Source organism: Glandiceps talaboti, chromosome 21 (genome assembly GCF_964340395.1).
Source record: "Glandiceps talaboti chromosome 21, keGlaTala1.1, whole genome shotgun sequence".
Classification (NCBI taxonomy): Eukaryota; Metazoa; Hemichordata; class Enteropneusta; family Spengelidae; genus Glandiceps; species Glandiceps talaboti.
The window spans coordinates 8906540-8925592 of NC_135569.1; the positions used below are offsets into that span (position 1 = coordinate 8906540).

Consider the following 19053-nt stretch of genomic DNA (forward strand, 5'->3'; position numbering starts at 1 on the left):
AACATATGCAAATGATTTACTGCCCGTTTCATGTTACTGTTCATTGACTCTGTTTGATTGAACCACACAGAAAACAATAAGAAACTGTACACGCTACTTAAATTTCTGATATTTTAGAACATGCATTGATGGTAAAGACGTACACGTCATCTAAAACATGCAGTCACAACAGAGAGACTTACATGTAATTGATTTATTATCAAGTGCTCTTAATATTTCACCGCCATTTTAAAAAATCCTCTGTATTTTTAGTAAAATTGGTAACACTGGAATATAGGAATATATTATTTCAGTAATCAGATCACAGATTGTTAATTAACCAGTGACTTGTTGTATCTCATTTATCACTGATCAGTATAGGGAGAAGTAATATTTTATGTTAGTTTCTTAAAATAGAACGTATTGCTTTGCTAGGATGGAATGAGTCCTGTATATATATATATATATATATATATATATATATATATATATATATATATATATATATATATATATATATATGCTATATTGTATCACTTCAGTATTGATAGCAATATTCAATTATATATTATTAATTTATTTGACAGGCAAACGATTTATGTTTTATATTCGAAGAAATAAGATCTGCCTATGTAAGTCTGGGAGTGGAAGTGCATTTAGTCTGAAAACTATGAATTATCAAAGAGTTTCAGAAATGAAAATAGATATAAAATATTTAGTATTCCTTTGCGTTTATTGATATCTTACTTAAAAAGATATCAAATATACAGAGAAGTCATAGAGTTTAAACATTTGAAGGGATGACAGCTCCTCTAGAAGTCGGTGTGGTAAGATGAGAAAAGAATATTATTCAATAAACTGATAAGATATTATCTAGAATTTGAATAGCGGGAAGACATGCATCTCACTTAAAGAATATCTTAGTCTTTGATATGTTGATATATAATAAGACTATGTTTTGATCAGCGGGAAACTGCGGCATCTCTTTATTCCTTGAAGGTTAAGGTATTTCGATGATTTTGAAAAAAATGTAATAGACAATTCATTCTTTCAACGATTAAATGATGCAAAGAAAATTCAATATTATGTTCCATTATACAATAATACGATCTACGTTTTAAGAAAACTATGCATTGATCGGTACATATTGAGATAACTTACTGTAATGATACGAAGCCTCAGATGGGAGATGATCAACTGCATAATTGTCTAGAAAGATAAGGATCTGCGTCATTACTACTTGAAAAATTATACAACTGTATGGGAAAAACTTTTTCTGGTAAATAGTCTTTTGAGAGTAGATAAGGAATAAGTGATTGATAGATGTGATATCTTTTCAAGGCTAGTTACAAATTCATTGTCAATCCTAGCCTCTTAGCAAATTCTTTGTATTATGAAGATTCCAGATTTATCATGGGAATCTCCAGTTGTGAGATTTTGCCGCGTGACTTTAATGGGAATCTCCAGTTGTGAGATTCGTAGCATGGCATTGAAATTGATTCATGCCTCTAATGGAAATCTCCAGTTGTTATGAGATTCGTAGCATAGCATTGAAAGTGATGCATGACTAGCGGGGAATGAGATTAAAAGAATGACATGAAGCCTTATTATTTCCAGAGTCAAATCAGTGTGATTGGAGCAAAAGTATCTACCGTTCAAACGCTGTCAAGATTCTCTTTATCTTTCTCTACTTCTGTCTACCTCTTTGTCTCTCTCATGGATGAATACATAGATTGACAGACAGTACAGACAGTACAGACAGACAGACAGACAGACAGACAGACAGACAGACAGACAGACAGACAGACAGATAGACAGACAGACGGACAGACGGATAAACAGACAGATAGATAGATAGATAGATGGACAGTCATATAGACAGACATACAGACAGACAGACAGACAGACAGACAGATAGATAGACAGACAGACAGACAGATAGACAGACAGACAGACAGATAGATAGACAAACAGACAGACACAGAGAGATAGATAGACAGATAAACAGCGACATACACACATACAGACAGACAGACAGACAGACAGACAGACAGACAGACAGACAGACAGACAGACAGACAGACAGACAGATATTACAGAGCACACATGCTCTGTCCCTCTTTGGGACAAAAAGTCTAGTCCATCCATGTACATTGTACTAATTACAAACTACAAAAAAATGGAGTGTTTGGAAAAGTCTTAATCTTTAGAATTAAAAATACAACATGCTGGACAATATCAACCAACATACTATGCTGATGTTAGATGCAATTTTAGATGTAAATGATAAGGTACATGCTGCGTCTTCTTTTTGTAAATGTAACATATAATTATTGTTTGCATCCCTCACAAGGTGTATAATAAATCTGTAAGCCCTCCCTTTGTGCAAACCTGTTGTTTACGGCTCACTTATCATGTCTTCAATATGAAATCCTTCTATTGCTTTTGACATTACTGGGTCCACATTCTTGGTGTATGTGTGTTCCATTATACTTAATTCAATACATTTGATTACGGTATTCCATTTATATGGTAATGCTTTTTTATTTCAAATTCTATGACATCGACAGTTTCCTGTGACTGCTGTATTTCATTCCAACAGCGTAAAAATCATGCAATATTGTACCAGCCGTAACACCCAGGTAAAGCGATTTCACTGAATGTCACAATCGTTTATATTGTATCTCTATCAAGTATACATGTAGTGTACACTGTTTCAATTGCTGTTATGTGGTTTCTCTCAAGGTAATTAATCTATCAAAGGTAACTAGAGTGAGAACATGGCTGCCACAAAACACTCTATATCTCATTGAGAGTTTAATCACATTTTGTGCCACTGTAAACAGTTTCACAATTCATTTTTCACAAATTGAATACGTTAGAAAGGCCATATACTGTGTGTGCTTTCGTTCCAAAGACAAACTTGAAAATTGTTACCTGAAGTTTTTGACAGCATAGGCCACATAAGTATAATTAAAATGAATAAAACAATGTTAGGGGCGAGGTCAAAAGGTCAACATTGAATTAAAAAAATAATTGCTTGAGTTATATGCCTCGAATCCCATTCTTTCTGACTTTTTGATAAGTAACCAACAAAATTGATAATTTTCTCAGACAGTACGATCACTTTCTAGGACAACTCGAACATAAACTATTTCGTAAGTCAGAATTTGTCATAATGGTCTGCAAGTTTGTTTTCCCTCAAAACTAGAAACGTATAAAATGATACGAATCTGTACCAATGTCAATGATGTGCTATAGAAACGCCTGCCAAAACCACCCCCACGTCTTTACACAGCTTTCAATTATGTTCTGATTGTCCGTAGATAATAGAAGATAACACTTAAAGGGTCATTTAAATGCCTGTCACATGCAGTTGTGAAAAGAAACAGTAAATATAAAATAAATCATACAAAAAGTCATGAAAGGTATTTGTAAGCAAAGCACAAAACACGGTGTCTTAAATAAAATGTACAGTTCATTATAAAGAGTGAAAGTCGTGCTAAAAAGTACCATAGCAACGGAGAAAGGAATGAAGATAACTGTTGATTCGAGCAGCCTGTCAAACTATCTGTCATATATTTCCTGTCTACGTGGGTACGTCTCTTCAGTCAATACAGAATAGAAAATACTCCCTTTCACTGCACTGTGTGCATACGTTTTATGCAATTAAACTTGCCCCCCAATACCTTCAATCAATCAATCAATCACATGCATGCTGACGTGGTTTAGGAGCTCGACGGAGACTCTAGGACATGGTGTTTTATGAAATATAACTATCATCCTATTGAAGTTTTAATTTCAATGTGATAAAATATACTTTATAGACATACTGACATACATTGAAATAGACAATCTGTACAAGATTGGATGTTACCATGGCAAAAATAAATACCGTCTTGTATCAAATCATTTTGGTCCTACAACAGGAATTGAGGTACCAAAGGAAGTAAAGATTACTTAAAAGTCAAGACATAGTGCAACATCATCTTTAAGTGCTTCGAACATGGATGTCATTTGCTAAATTATTTGGGACTTTACAAAGACTTACTTTGGTGCCGTTTTCTAATATTTTTATCTCCATTGACGATTTTCTGTTTGTGGCAGGGTTGGTCTACTTCGTTTTCATCCGTAATTGGAATACTGAACTATGTTATCTCCATTGGTTCTAATATTCCCCCGATAAGTCTCAATTATTTTTACGGTGTACAAAGAATCGCTAGAATCTTCAAGGACATACTACTTTACTGTGGAACACTATTTAGATAATTTGGAAGAGATTATCTCTGGAATACTAAACTCTTTTTTTTTTTATAAAAGCAGGGTTAATGCTAGGTCGTTCAAATAGTTACATGATGGTCTTGTTGACAATATGTTGATACTTACTGTACTGCACAGAGTCTGCTGTCATAACTACACTTTGGCAACGTTGAAACGAAAAAAAACCCTTACAATTGTAAATGTATTTTTCCTTCGTTATAGCTATACATGACCGTTAACGTTGTTACAAAATTTGGTGCACTATTTCATTTATTTAAAGGCCCATATCTGATTAGACTCAAATGACTAAACTTCAGGCGTGAAATACAGTTATTTGGCAGTAATATGCAAAATGATTGTCTTGAACAAAAGAATGGTTAATGTCATCCTTATGGCTCTTCCAATAATATAACACTTATGCGAAAACCTGGGATTGAAAACATTGCCTTTAAGAAACCTTTTGATGACCAAGTCCAAGAAATAAACACCGTATTTTGAGTTTTAGGATATATCGATAAAACAAGTTATTCCAAAAGAGTAAGGTTTTATATTTACTACTGATGCAATTATATGTGCTTTCATTCTTTGTGATGGAAAACATGCCACATTAAGCGACAAATTACTTTGAAAGGCGATGATCGTGAGTCTTTTCCTCTTTCCTACCATAACAAAGCAGTATGATTGCTTTCAAATAACTGAACACTTTTTATCGATCCAAGCACCCAAAATAGAACAGTTCTTTCAAGTTGATGGCATCACATAATATGACATCTTTTCTAAGAGATGAAGGAGCGACTTTTTCATCCTAACAAAGCGGACATGACTGTTTTCTAATAGCCATGTAATTTTTTATCGATCAAAAGAAATGATGACATATTTACAAAGTGAAATTACGCCGTGAATAATTCTCTTTAGCAAGAACCAGTGCACAATGAAAAAGGTAACAGAGAAAGAATATTCAGAAGAAAAACATAACAAGTGAAGAGAGTTAGAATATTTAGAAGAATTAACAAGCTACTAAACTTTGAAAAGGTCTGAATCTTCGACAAGTCTCACCCCTTGGCATGCTTTTGTCAAAATGCAATAGAATATCTGAATTTTCGTTCGTAAATTGATACCAACTGACGTCAGAGTTAGCATGATAGTATGAAAGATTCGTTTCTATTTTTGTATGGGTTTATCTTCCATCACTGCCAATCATGTTTCTAACCCCGACCTGGATGCTCAAGGCGTCCCTGAATCAATAACGCTATGGGTTTAAACAGCCTTCAGCATATTAAGTCTTGGGGAGTTCGTGTGAATGCATAGTTACCATCAGTTGTTAAGCAGTGGGAATTGTGTATGCCTTGAGCAGTCGCTAATTAGCTAGCGTGTAACGGAGGAGTTTTAGATAAGTTGAGAACGAAGAAGTAAAATATAAGGACGAGCAAATGCTTTTCGGCGCAATCGTTCGTGAGGCACACTTAATGAATGTAATCTCCAGGAAAACCTTGCGAGTTTAATAAACTTCAAGAAGATTATACTATTGCCGAAAATGGACCCACTTGTGGAATTAACCAACCAAGGATAGTCGATGCAATTATAACCGTATTTTGCTGATTCTCTATTCATGCCGATGAAACCTGAAGATTATATTTAATTCTTGCAATACTCATGTTCAACTACGTCTACTATAAAAACTGGTGTCAATTCGATTGACAAAGCCTTGACCCTTGACCTTTTGGCATAGTTGAAAGTAATAGTCCTACATTGTTAATGACCTTTCCCATCATGTTATCGGTATGATGAGTCCGGGTATGATTAATATTAATCCAAATCCATTGAATAAGAGCTCAAAGTGTGAAGTATTACAGAACTTAAATTTGATTTGAATTTTCAACAGTTTGATTGTAGACTGGACTGGTAAGTTGTAAGCTGATTGCATCTGTCTTTGACCTTGACCTTGACCTTGACCTTGATAGAATCAGCATACTAATCCTATGCAAAGAAGTAAACAATGTGTGTACACGACCTATGTGTAAGAATATCCAGAATTAAATGCATCATATCTCGATTTACTTCTCCTAAAATTACCCTGACTGTATTCAGCACAGGAATTTATTTCAAATTTTTATTTCATTTTACAATATGTGTAATGTATTTCAAAACTCTACGTTGTAGATGTTATGCATTTTCTAAACTTTGGGTATCAATGGTGTAATAATTTGTTTCATGAAAGGGAAAACACCCTAAGAAATAACACGACAACCATAAAATCTTTTTTGCAAGCAAGAGCATATTTTTTTCAAAAGTGCGTCTCTGACGCTGCCGTAAAGGGGCCGACAATGAGTAAAATATTTTTCTTGTGTTCAATGTAGTAAAGGCCGTGAGTATTTCAAGCATCGTTATGTTTTCCAATTCCAAGTTATCAGACGTTTTTCCCAGGGTTCTCTAGACCATTATAGCAAATAAAACAATGGTTTCCATTAAAAGGCCATACAAATGAGAAATTGGTTTGTTTTTTTTTGATTTTTGATTTATAAAATAATTCGCTATGCTATTGTAGTTAATGTGAATTGACATAACCTAAGTCTGTGTTTGAAATAATTCAATAAATTGCGAAAAAAACACTGTAAATGGTTTATAGTAATTCGTAAATAAAATGTTCACACTTCTTTCGTGTTTTGTTTGCAATTCATTGAGCTACAAGTACGAACTTGGTCTATGTTTTCGTTTTGTTATATATTTGAGATTGGATAACACTAAAAGTTCTTGTGATAGGTAGCGACATTAAATAAATACCCATTTCCAATCCATATTTGCCATTTTAGGATTTCTGGGGAACCAAAGAAAATCATTTATATGACAGTGCATTCTTTGTTATATAGATCTTACACTATTCTATCGTTATTGCTCACAGATTTCAAAGCATTGCCAGTCTGGCTGGTGACTCCGTTGGCGTTTGACCTTATAGAGTACACAAATATAGTTTTCATAGTGATAACATTTGCCCTATGCATGTATTCAACATTGCAACAAAAGTGGAAAACGAAACGAGTTATAAGGTAAAGGAAGCCTTAAGAAACATTTCAATGACAAACTAAAGATAATCACAGCGTCGTTTTTCCCATTTATCCAAAACATTCCTTATACAAATATCACATCAAATGGAAACCTTACATGAATAGGATTGCTTTTGATGTGTCTATGTTTGATTCCGTTACAGTATGACGTCACTATATATCTCGTCAAACCTTGCGTGAAAATCTAACTTTATTTCTGAACAAGCACTGCATGTGTTAGCAAAACTGTCAATAGCAGTAAATAGAACGAGAATTGGAGGAACAGACGGTTACGTACCACAAAGTGTGAACCACATATTTAGGTTATATAAAACTAACAACATGTGTTAGCATTTACATTAATGTCCACAGTGCACATTCTCAATTCACTGAGATATGTATTTATAGGCCCCATTCAATCTAACAGGGCCAATACTGACGTCACAGGATGTTTAGGTTTACAGAGATACCATATTCCAAGACTAAATGGACACTTTTTAGTATCTGCATACATATTTGACATATTCAAATGTGAAATATTTGGTCAAAAGTATAAACACGTGGCCAAAAGCTCTTTTCTATCACGAAAGGTGTCTTGATTAGCAAGAAAAATTACCGAAGGAATATTCAAATGACTGTATGAATGCAAAAAGTAACCATGTGAATTAACCAAAATTGATTATATTTTTTATGTTACTTGTAAAAGGAGTCTGGTAGGGAAGTTTAAACGTGTAACATACCATTGATAGAAGAATGTAGCGTATTTGAAGATGTCATTTACTTGAGTATCAGATTAATTTAAAAAAATGCTTTACGATAATCTTCTTTTTCAGCTACATGCATAATAAATCTTCAATTATGAAAAGGATAAAATGCATCGAATCTTGTCAAAGGGCCGTTTATAACCAAAATCGTCTCAGTTCAATGTAATTATTTTGTCTGGAAATCGTACGAATTAAAGTTGAATTAATAACAAAATGCATATGATGACCAATTAGTAATCATTGTAAATTTCTGTCCTTTAAGCATGTTGTAGTTTATTTCTGCTTTGAATACCAATTTACCGAACTACTATTGCCCTAAGCGTTTTATCTAGGTCTTCTAAACTTGTTTGTAACATCTCCGATTCAGTGAATACATAGGATGGCTTCGCTTACAAATGACTTCGTCTTAGTGTTTCGCTCATGTAACATGACATTTTTACACACCCCCGACAACTTCTAATGCAAAAGAAACAATTATATGGGTGGGGATGTAGAAGTATTCAAGTTGACCTGTTGATTATCAGTTAGAAAATAAGCAATGGAAGCCATTAGAATTATCAAGTCACTGTAATGTTTTCATTAGAAGCCTGTTTCTACTTCGCTGAGAGAGAATAACTATGCTAACTGCGTTTTGACGTGATTGGGTAAAGGACCCTGCTGTGTTTGTTGTGTCTGCTATTGTTAGTCTAGAGTTGAAGTATGTATATCGTTAAGTCAAACGTAAAGTCCGATGAGTAAAATGGGTGTAATTCATGAGTACCATCTTGCACAGCAAACGGAGAGAAGATATTGAGCTGATGAAGTTTTACTGTGCTTTATTGTGACTATTAAACTTTTCAAAAATATGTAGTATTTTGCTACAGACAAACAAATGAACGTTTATTCTGCCATTCTTGCCCATAGGGGCGTGTAATATTTCATAGATTATTGTTTTCCAGGTCTACAGACTAAATATAACAACCTTTTGACCATACATTCCTACCTGTAAGGAGAAAATATTAATATTTCTACTAGAGTATAGAGATTGATACATTTGTAGCAGCAGGATTCGTACGATATTTTCCTACGAAAACGTGTCCCTATGTTCTCGCCATGTTTATGCACAGACAAGTAACTGTGGTTTATGTTAATGACAGAAAGAGAACACTAGCAGCCAACCCAACACACAGAACAAAAAAAGGAAATTGTGTTATTGATCGCTGGCTTTATGAATACAAAAGGAATTATATTAATGATAAACAGCCGCAAGAAGATAAATAATTAAAATATGTGTATTTAATTGTTTGCACTACGGGTGGTAAAACAAGGTTTATAAGGTGTTGTGTTTGCATATAAAGAACTTCTAACTAATTAAGAATTAATCCAAGGATGGAAAATCCTTGATATAGACATTTAAAAGATCTCCTAATGCAGGATATTTTTCTAAATATGTATATATGCAGTATACATCCATAATATGCAACTTTGCTTCACATCAAATCCATACTTTTTTCTTTCTTTTTTCGGAATCTCTAGTTATAATGGTCAATTAAGAGCTCAAACGCACTTATATTTTTGGTTCGTACATTCGAAATATTATCGAAATTGGGAAGAGGGTTATAGGTCATCAATTTAGTTGAAATTATTGCATAGATTTTGAAAATGAACCAACAATCAACAGAAAGTAAAAATGGTGGTCCTATGTGCATGTAACTCAATCAAAATATCAATGCCGTCGGACTAAGAATTTAATTTGGCAACTTGGGAGTGGTTTAATATGTACACTCGAAACGCAAAACAACATTTTAGGTTATACTTAAGTTATTCTTTAAAAGCGTAGCGTTATCTGCAACTCTTTTGCTATCCAATTATATTATTGAGATATCTTAGATCTAGTACACTAATATTAATTAGTGAGAAAATTGTACGTGAGGATGTATGTATTACAGGCTGGCATAAAGATGATAAATCGACTTCAAGAATGTTAGAGGTAGCAATTATTGATTACCTGCAGCTAAATTCAGTACGTAGATGGAGGCATTACTGCGTCTGTATCTCCTCTGCGAGTACACCATACATACCAACAGGTTACCTATGAAGCCAATGATGCATATGTTGACAAGGAAGGGAACTTCAAAACGATGTCCTTCTTCTAGTTCAGGATTAATTCCATAACTTTCGGTCTCGTTCACTGTCATTAAACATTTGCAGTCGGTGCAGTTGTTAGTGGTGTTCGCTGGTAACCAACTAGTAACATTACGATCGCATATCGAAACCGAAGAATTCGTTGTGTTTGTAGACTGCGGAGGGTGTATACTTATCGTTCGGGTGATATTTTCAAGCAATGATGGTGTTGTAAGAGAAACGCTTGCGTTGTCCATCCCGCGGTTGTTGTTGCTATGATGTACGTTGTCTAAATATCTGTAAGGTTACTGATGATATCTGTTGAATATTTGCCACTTATGTACACGAAGCAGCGCGTTCATTAATAAAGACTCCGATGATAAAGACACTCCTACCAAACAAATACCACTGTTAATCATTATGATAATTGATATCATTCATATAGAAGGTTGCTAGTAACCAACATTTTTTCACCCAACGATGACAAAATAAAATGTAAATCGGAATAGCAATATACACATGTCAAGGTAACTAAATTTCCTCATGTTCTTATTGGTTGATACGACAATATCAAACTATTCTGTGGTACAACTAAAGGTGGGTGTGTTGTGTCAAAAGATGGGCAAAGTAATTATATCCACGCGAACAATGAATTGACGGGGAAGGACTTACGTCAGTCCTAACTTTCTATTAATTCCAAGAAATATAATTAAAATGGTGTATTGCGTGCATCTACAACTATAGCTCTTTAAAATACCAACGTTACTCTTCAATGAGTGGCGGAAGCTCATGTAGCAGTGAAGAATGTAGTATATAGTTTATGATGAAGAATATATCGATCTCTGTAAATATCCGAGTTTATTGACGTTTCAACCGAGGCTTTTTCAGTTTGATCTACCAGGGACACAGACTTTAGTAGTTTCTTCAACGACGAAGAAGTGTTTGTCAACGTTCACAATTTAAAAAAAATGCATCAATGAATGAATGAATGAATAAATAAATAAATGAATACATACATGCATGCATGCATACATACATACATACATACATACATACATACATACATACATACATACATACATACATACATGCATGCATACATGCATACATACATACATACATGATTTTTTGTTCGTTTGTTTGCTTGTTTGTTTGTTTGTTTGTTTGTGAGTATATATGTAGGTATGTGTGTACGTGTATATGTTTTCTAATGAACATTTTTATAGTTACTCGAGATTATCAAGTTTTGACCATGTTTCTTTAACGTAGTGTAAATACCATCCATTACATAAAAAGCAGTTTGAATAACATTCAACGTTTTGTGTAGGATCTGAACGCCAGACGTCTTACCACACAGCAAGCCTTTCTGCTGATGTTGAATAGCGCAGTCTCTTTAGCAACTTTGATAAATATCAACATTAAAGAGTTACAGGTTGATGCAGTAGTCGACCAATTAATGTTAGTTTTTGCAAAGAAATAACGAGGTGGTAGCTTCGAGTTCTTTCAGCAGTGAAGCGGATTTCCAGCTCATGTTACTCTTGCAATAAAGGCTTTACATTTCAATTTCAATTGTAGACTACGCAGGTTTTGAGTTCAGCGGCTTGTGTATATCGTCCTGGATACATAGGGAATACAAGCTTACATCATGGGCACACAGGCCATATAGTTGCCTTCGACATTGGTCAAAGGAGTGAATATGATTTAAAAACGCTGTCGTTTTCAATAAAAATCATGATGTTCCCATTCAGTGGGAATGCGATGATAATAACATATGTGTATGATTAGTTCTCCTTTTATGTCATGAATAGTAATGTAAAATAGCTTCTATTTTGCTCTTGTAAGGAACTCCACGAAGCATTTGACGATGTGTGTGTGTGTGTCTATCTATCTATCTATCTATCTATCTATCTATCTATCTATCTATCTATCTATCTATCTATCTATCTATCTATCTATCTATCTATCTATCTGTCTGTCTGTCTGTCTGTCTGTCTGTCTGTCTGTCTGTCTGTGTCAGTGTGTATGTGTCTGTCTGTCTGTCTGTCCGTCTTTCTGTCTGTCTGTCTATCTATCTGTCTGTCTGTCTGTATGTCTGTCTGTCTGTCTGTCTGCCTGTCTGTGTGTGTGTGTCTGTCTCTGTCTGTATGTCTGTGTGCGTGGGGGCATGTGTTTTTCAGTGTGTGCCTTTGTATTTTGCGTGCTCAAGCAATAATTTCGAAACAGTGTCATTGTAATTTTGGTTAAATTTCCTAGTTATATTAGTACATTGTACTAGATATATAAGTTTTTGTAAAAAAAAAAAAGAGATTACCCTAGAAACATGCTTTTTCACGTCAGCGTTTCATAGGTGTTGGAGTAATTTCCGAGAAGTGTCAGTTTAGGAACACATGAATAAATTTGTCTCTATATAAATACACAGTTTAATCGTGCCAAAACTAGGCATGTCCATAGAAAGATGTGTTGCAAGTTTCGTTAGAATTGACGCAGTAAGTTTTGAGATATTTTATCCACAGAAAGACAGACATACATACATACACATACATACACACACACACACACACATACATACATACATACATACATACATACATACAGACAGACAGACAGACAGACAGACAGACAGACAGACATACATACATACAGACATACATACATACATACATACATACATAATACATACATACATACATACATACATACATACATACAGACAGACAGACAGACAGACAGACAGACAGACAGACAGACAGACAGACAGACAGACAGATAGATAGACTTGACTTGGATCAATTATAAAACCATTTCGTGTTATAGTGAGGTATCGAATTTAGTTCAAAAACACTCATTTTATATCTCAACACTAGAGGGTGTCATTACATATCCTGCAAATGCACCTGTCATTTGGGCCTCCAGCTTGTATCACCATCGCAAAAACAAAGTTCAGTGTGCGAGGAAAACTGCAAATAACTAAAATAGCACTGATATAAATTTCTAAAAAGTTATTGTTGCAATGTGAAATAGTGTAACAGAGTAATGTACGTATGAATCAAAGCATATTCTTTAAGTCCAAATTATACCAACTAATATCGCCACCACGAGGCAAGGTGATACGATTTGCAGTGATATTTATAGTCTTAGAGGGGTAAAAAAAACTTAGGTAAACCAGTTCTCTAAGATGTAACGTCCGCTGAACGTTTTCATCAATATCACTTCATCAAAACGGGTGTTAAGGTTAGAAGGATAAAGAACCAATCTATCCTAATGTCACATAATGTTGTAGTAGTATACTTATTGCACCAAACGTAAACTGTAACAGAAGCCTGCAAATAATTGCTGTGAATTTCCTTGATGTTGCTATCAGATTTAGCTAATCTATATTTTACAACCGTCTTAGATTTTAAAAAAAAGTATGGGTAACCATGACGTCAAGCACGTCTCTGCCGACATAGATTATATAGTAAATAGTATTATACAATAAAAGATTTACCTTTCAAAATCAAAATCGAAAACTATTGATTTTGGACAAGGTTAGACTTTCTGAGACTTAATAACTTACTCAATGTTCTAAAGATAACAGATTTCCATAATTGGATGGGTGGATTAAGGGATGGATGGATACTAGACAGACAGACAGACAGGCAGACAGACATACATTTTGACTGAACATGAACATACATCTAATTCAGAACATTAAATTCAGATTTTCCAGGTACAATGGATTATGATGACCGTACGGAAGTAACCCGGGTTTACCCTTACCCAGATGAGTTGCATACCAATATGTGAGTGAACGTTGCCTCCAAGGGGTGAATGGTTGATTTACGACAATGTGATGTAAATGGGCCGTGTCGACACCTGATGATTTGATAACTACGATGGATACAGCCTGCTGTCAACCAGGTATCGTTCTCTGACTTTAGCATTCAACTCCTTTCTTTTAACCTTTAAAACAATTCATGATTACTGCATGTGTTTGTATAATTATATCTGATGGTGATCACGCATGTTTTGCTGCTTGGCGAAAAGAAAAGAAAACCCTGACTGGCCGTAATTGAACTAATTTGGTTTTATTTCTTCCAATGTCATTCAGGACTGTTTTCAGAAAAGAAAACGTCTCAATAACAATATGTATTCTTTTAGACAAGTAATTGAAATATCAAAGCATGTGAACGTGATGAGAGTGATTTGGTGAATCTACATGTTCTTTGTTTGTATTTTAAGCTATTGACATTATTCAAACTGTTTTGCCTTGAAGGCAAGATTAAGGGCTCGTTCATGTAGTGCAACAGTGAGGATGTCGACTGGTGGAGGGTCTATGCAGCAACCAATTGCTTGTAATTATGCGATGGTATGAAGGGTCAGAAGTCATGTTGTGCAATCATGTGATGCGGGCTTTGTAGGGTCAGAGGTTAATAGCAACCAATGAGGTCAATAAGAACCACTGGCATGCAATCATGTGATGGCATTGTATATGTAGGGTCAGAGGTTGACAGCTACCAATGGCGTGTGATCATATTGGGACAGAATGATAAAGTATATGAGGGTGACTAGATTCTTTAATTATGAATTATAAATTGATTATAATATGACTTTATTCTCAGATAGTAATAATACAAGCCAGTTAAGAGAATATGAATAATTACATATTTATATATATATAATATATATAAATGGGAAAGAGATCGAAATAAAGTTGTCTGCTAACTAATCTAGTCCGAAACCGACATGACAAACTTTAACACAATATATACAAGTATAGCAACAATATGGATAATAACGTTGTTTATTTTGACAAATAATTGTTACAGATATTGACAGACAGTAAAATAAGAACTCCATATTAAAAGTAAACAAGTATATTTCAAGTAAGCCACCTATTACAATTGTTGTTTCAAACTTCATACAGGTGCAAAGAAAACACAGAAAGAAGTTTATATAAACAATATATTAAAACCACTTTAATTTTAACCTTACAAGAACAAAAGGTACCCAACTATTACAAAAAGTAATACAGGAGAAATGAAGATGTCTTGGTTTTTCACTCATGAGACACAATATTTTTAAACATATACAGATAATTTAAAGTGGAGAGAAAACAAAAAGAGGTAACCATGTTGATCATCAGTTGGAAAGTAAACAATTGAAGCCAAGTAGCTTGGTAAAGAAACAAGCGTTTATCATATATTAGATAACTTTCACTTAATTTTAAAAATAGAAATTATAGGTTTATGACACTGTACTACCTTCCCTAAGATTTGTCCCCAGATCCATTTTGATCACAACACAGGTTTACAACAAATCTATAACTTGATAAAGGAGAAAACAAAGGTAATTCATTCTTACTCTATTGAATTAGCTGCCTTTATACAAGAATATTAGTTAATCACACATTACTATATCATTATATAAATGTATCTTGATGAAGAAATAAAAATTGATGTTCCGTTATTGATTTGATATAGCTTAGTAAGGTAAGAATGTTACACATTCATTCAAGTTATTAAACATGTATAGCTTGGTAGGATAACAAAGTTATCTATTCATTCCAGTTATCAAATTGGTTTAGCTTTGTAAGGTAACACACGTCACGTTACGTTAAACATTCATTCCAATAATAATATATGTGTAGATTGATAAAGGAGCAAGAGTTAACCATCGATTACTAATTGGTACAAGAACAAGCGAGGCAATCTATATATTAAGCATTGTTACGCACACCTTTGGTAATGTCCCTTTTTGAAATCTCCAGGAAAGTGGACTTTCCCCATCGTTTCATACTCTTCCCCACCCTTGAATCTGATTACTGTTCCAAACATATATACATCATTGTAACGTTGTGTAATACAAAAGCTCTCTCTAACCCCTACAGGCGATCAACTCCTGACAATATTATTGAATTTGATTCTGTCCTCGAATGCATATTTACTAGACATTTTCGCCTAGTTGATATAATAATTTTTAATATATTTAATAATAATTTTTGATAGGAGTCTACTATAACACAAGGCAGAAATAAGTCGAACTGAATTTCTCTTTAACTATGCAACAATTGCAGAGAAGTGTGCTCGATATCTGGAATGTCATCGACTAATTTCTAAGTCTCTGTAGTTTTCACCGTATCAGGAGAGGTAGAGACCTTGCCTTCTCCCTGAAAGCTCAAATTCTCCAGACCTTTGACCTCAGATTCAGACTCTCCGATCTTCCCGGTGTTCTCATGACAACCTTTTCCTTCAGATGTTACCTCACTCTTACTCATGCCGATATCACTACGAATTTGATACGGCTTAGGACGTGAACTTTTCCCAACTCCTGTTAAACTACTACTACCACCACTGTTTTCAGCTTTTTTGTAACGAATGACGAGACAACAGCACAACTCTTTAACCGATTTTCGAAATTGTGGATTTGTAAAGGAATATATAATTGGGTTCATACAACTATTAGCAAAGGGCAGTATTAAAGCGATATTTTTGAGCACGCTATTAAAAGACGTTTGCTTAAGAATACTGTATTCTATGTTGAAAGTGTAAAAAAGGGAGAAACTCAAACAATACGCCAGAAATACAATGATTAACATCTTGGCTGTCTTCCAATGTTTACGCTCAAAGGTGGCTCCCTGTTGCCTAGCAACTAGCTTGGAACTTTGCCAGACTGTGTAGACAATCTTCATGTAACATACACTTGTTACTAAGACAGGGATGTAGAAGAGGATGGCAGTGAAATAGACACCTTTCGCGATTTGAAACCATCGGCCATACAGTAAACTGGGTGAACAAGCGTACATGGACTTCCCCTTGTAGTCAGCAATGCCTGCTGCTGCCATAATCTTGAGTTTTGTCTGTGAAAATAGCCAAATGATATGGATTGGACAAACATAAGAACAGAGATAGAGGGTTTATACATTTAAAGGTTCTACCATTATTTACAGCCTTACGTTAGGGGAGGGGGGGGGGTTCAGTGTATGTGTATGTGGAATATATCCCCAGGAATCCCAAAACCATAAATAATGACAGCTCCCTAACGAACTCTCGTAAAATGATTTAACATCTACCCATGTTCATTGACACCTCGACTGACCAATCAGTAACCAGTAACAAAATAAGTCGGTACGTCATCACCGTGAATTGTGGTGGTATTATGAGCTCCTACCTTGTGTATGTGGAATATATAAACAGGAATCCCTAAAGCCATAAATAATGACGGCTCCCTGACAAATAGATTTTCATCTTTTTAGTGTGGAGATGTGTTGAATATAGTCAAAGGAAATAGTTATAGAAGTCTGAGAGATTAGTAGCATGTCTGGAGGATTTGTAGAAAATAATCTCTTGGATAATGTTATCAAACCTGCCATGTTTGGTGGAAGGTGGATGCTAAATATTGAAGAGTCCAGGGTTTAAATATTTTACTCGGTTTCGACTAGTAATATTTGTTATCCATTGACTGTTTGAAATACATGGACGCACCATACAATCTTGTGGTTAACAAATACAGACGGTGTATAGATTTTAGTTTTGACCTTGATAGATGCAAATTTTATAGACAAATCGACTTTCAGGCAAAGACCACAGGAAAGCTGTGACAACTGTAGACATTCACTTGAGTATATCTATAAAACACATCTTAATGCATTTCTGTCAATGGTTTGTCCATTTTTACTGCTAAAAATAAATCAACAATCGAAAATCGAAATAAATTGAAAAGTCTGATTTCATAATGTGCTGGTAGCATATCGAAGTTTTTTCAAGTTCTATAGAAGTTCAATTATGACACTTAAATTCGATAAAAACAACATTACAATTTGAAGTGAAGGTGTTCAATTCTTGTACTGATAACGTAGAAAGACAAGAATGATTTATCAGCAAACTTAGATTTCATGATGGTATCAAATTGCTTCTGATTTAGAGATGAAAGATAGAGATGAAATTAAAAACAAAACTTACTCGGAAATTGATTCCGCCTGGGATAGCTCCAATTATGGCTGCCAACCATATAACTACCAAAACCATTCGTGTCCTAGCAACGGTGAAATGAATTTTGAAATAAAGAGGATGACAGATAGCATAGTATCGGTCTGTTGCTATGGCAATCATGAGAAATATGGTGATGTTGAAAGCAGCAAATCGTAGCGTACGAAGGATAATGCATGCAATGTGCTCACTCCATAGTATGGGCCAGCTGATTGGATAGAACTCGGTCACGTTGAAGCCAGCTATCAATACAGCCAGTAGATCACCTGTTGCAGACAAAGTAGAGAGAGAGTAGTCAATGTAATGACGTAATGGGTCTGAAATTTTAATTATAGAATATTTGTACCTTGATGAAATAGATTAAATTAAAATTATGTAGAAGCCGAATGCTTTTTCTGTTGAAAATAATCTTAATTACCCAATTTGGTTGTTGGGGATCTGGTAACAGTTAACAAAGCAAGATGAATAAATTCATGTCTATTATAAATGAATGAACTGACGTCATCATAGTACAAACTGTTCAATGTTGTCATAGTAACGTACAAATATATGCTGTGAATTTCCTTGCAACAATGTATATTTTGGAGTATGTTGTCTTGTAACTGAGACTTTAAGGCTACTATCATCTTCAAAATATACTGTTGTTGTACAATAAAAATATGCAAACGGCTATAGTATTTGGTAGGGTTTGTTTCAGTTGCATTGTAATATTGTAATAATGTATATCTTTGTACACCCAGATCACTTCATTCTGTGCTCCCAGATCGCTTCCATCTGTGCACCCAGATCACTTCCATCTGTGCACCCAGATCACTTCCATCTGTGCACCCAGATCACTTCCATCTGTGCACTAAGACCACTTCCATCCGTGCACCCACATCACTTAAATCTGTGCACCCACATCACTTCCATCTGCAAACTGTTTTAAAAACTTCCGTT

General features: G+C 34.6%; 1 protein-coding gene across 1 annotated transcript in view; it reads right to left on the reverse strand.

The window, feature by feature from the left end:
* Positions 1-10221, reverse strand: part of LOC144451816 (allatostatin-A receptor-like) — a 17612-nt gene extending 7391 nt beyond the window's left edge. The window contains exon 1 of the mRNA XM_078142719.1: positions 10032-10221. Within this exon, the coding sequence (XP_077998845.1) occupies positions 10032-10221 (190 nt within the window). The remainder of the gene's footprint in view (positions 1-10031) is intronic.
* Positions 10222-19053: the final 8832 nt, after the last annotated feature.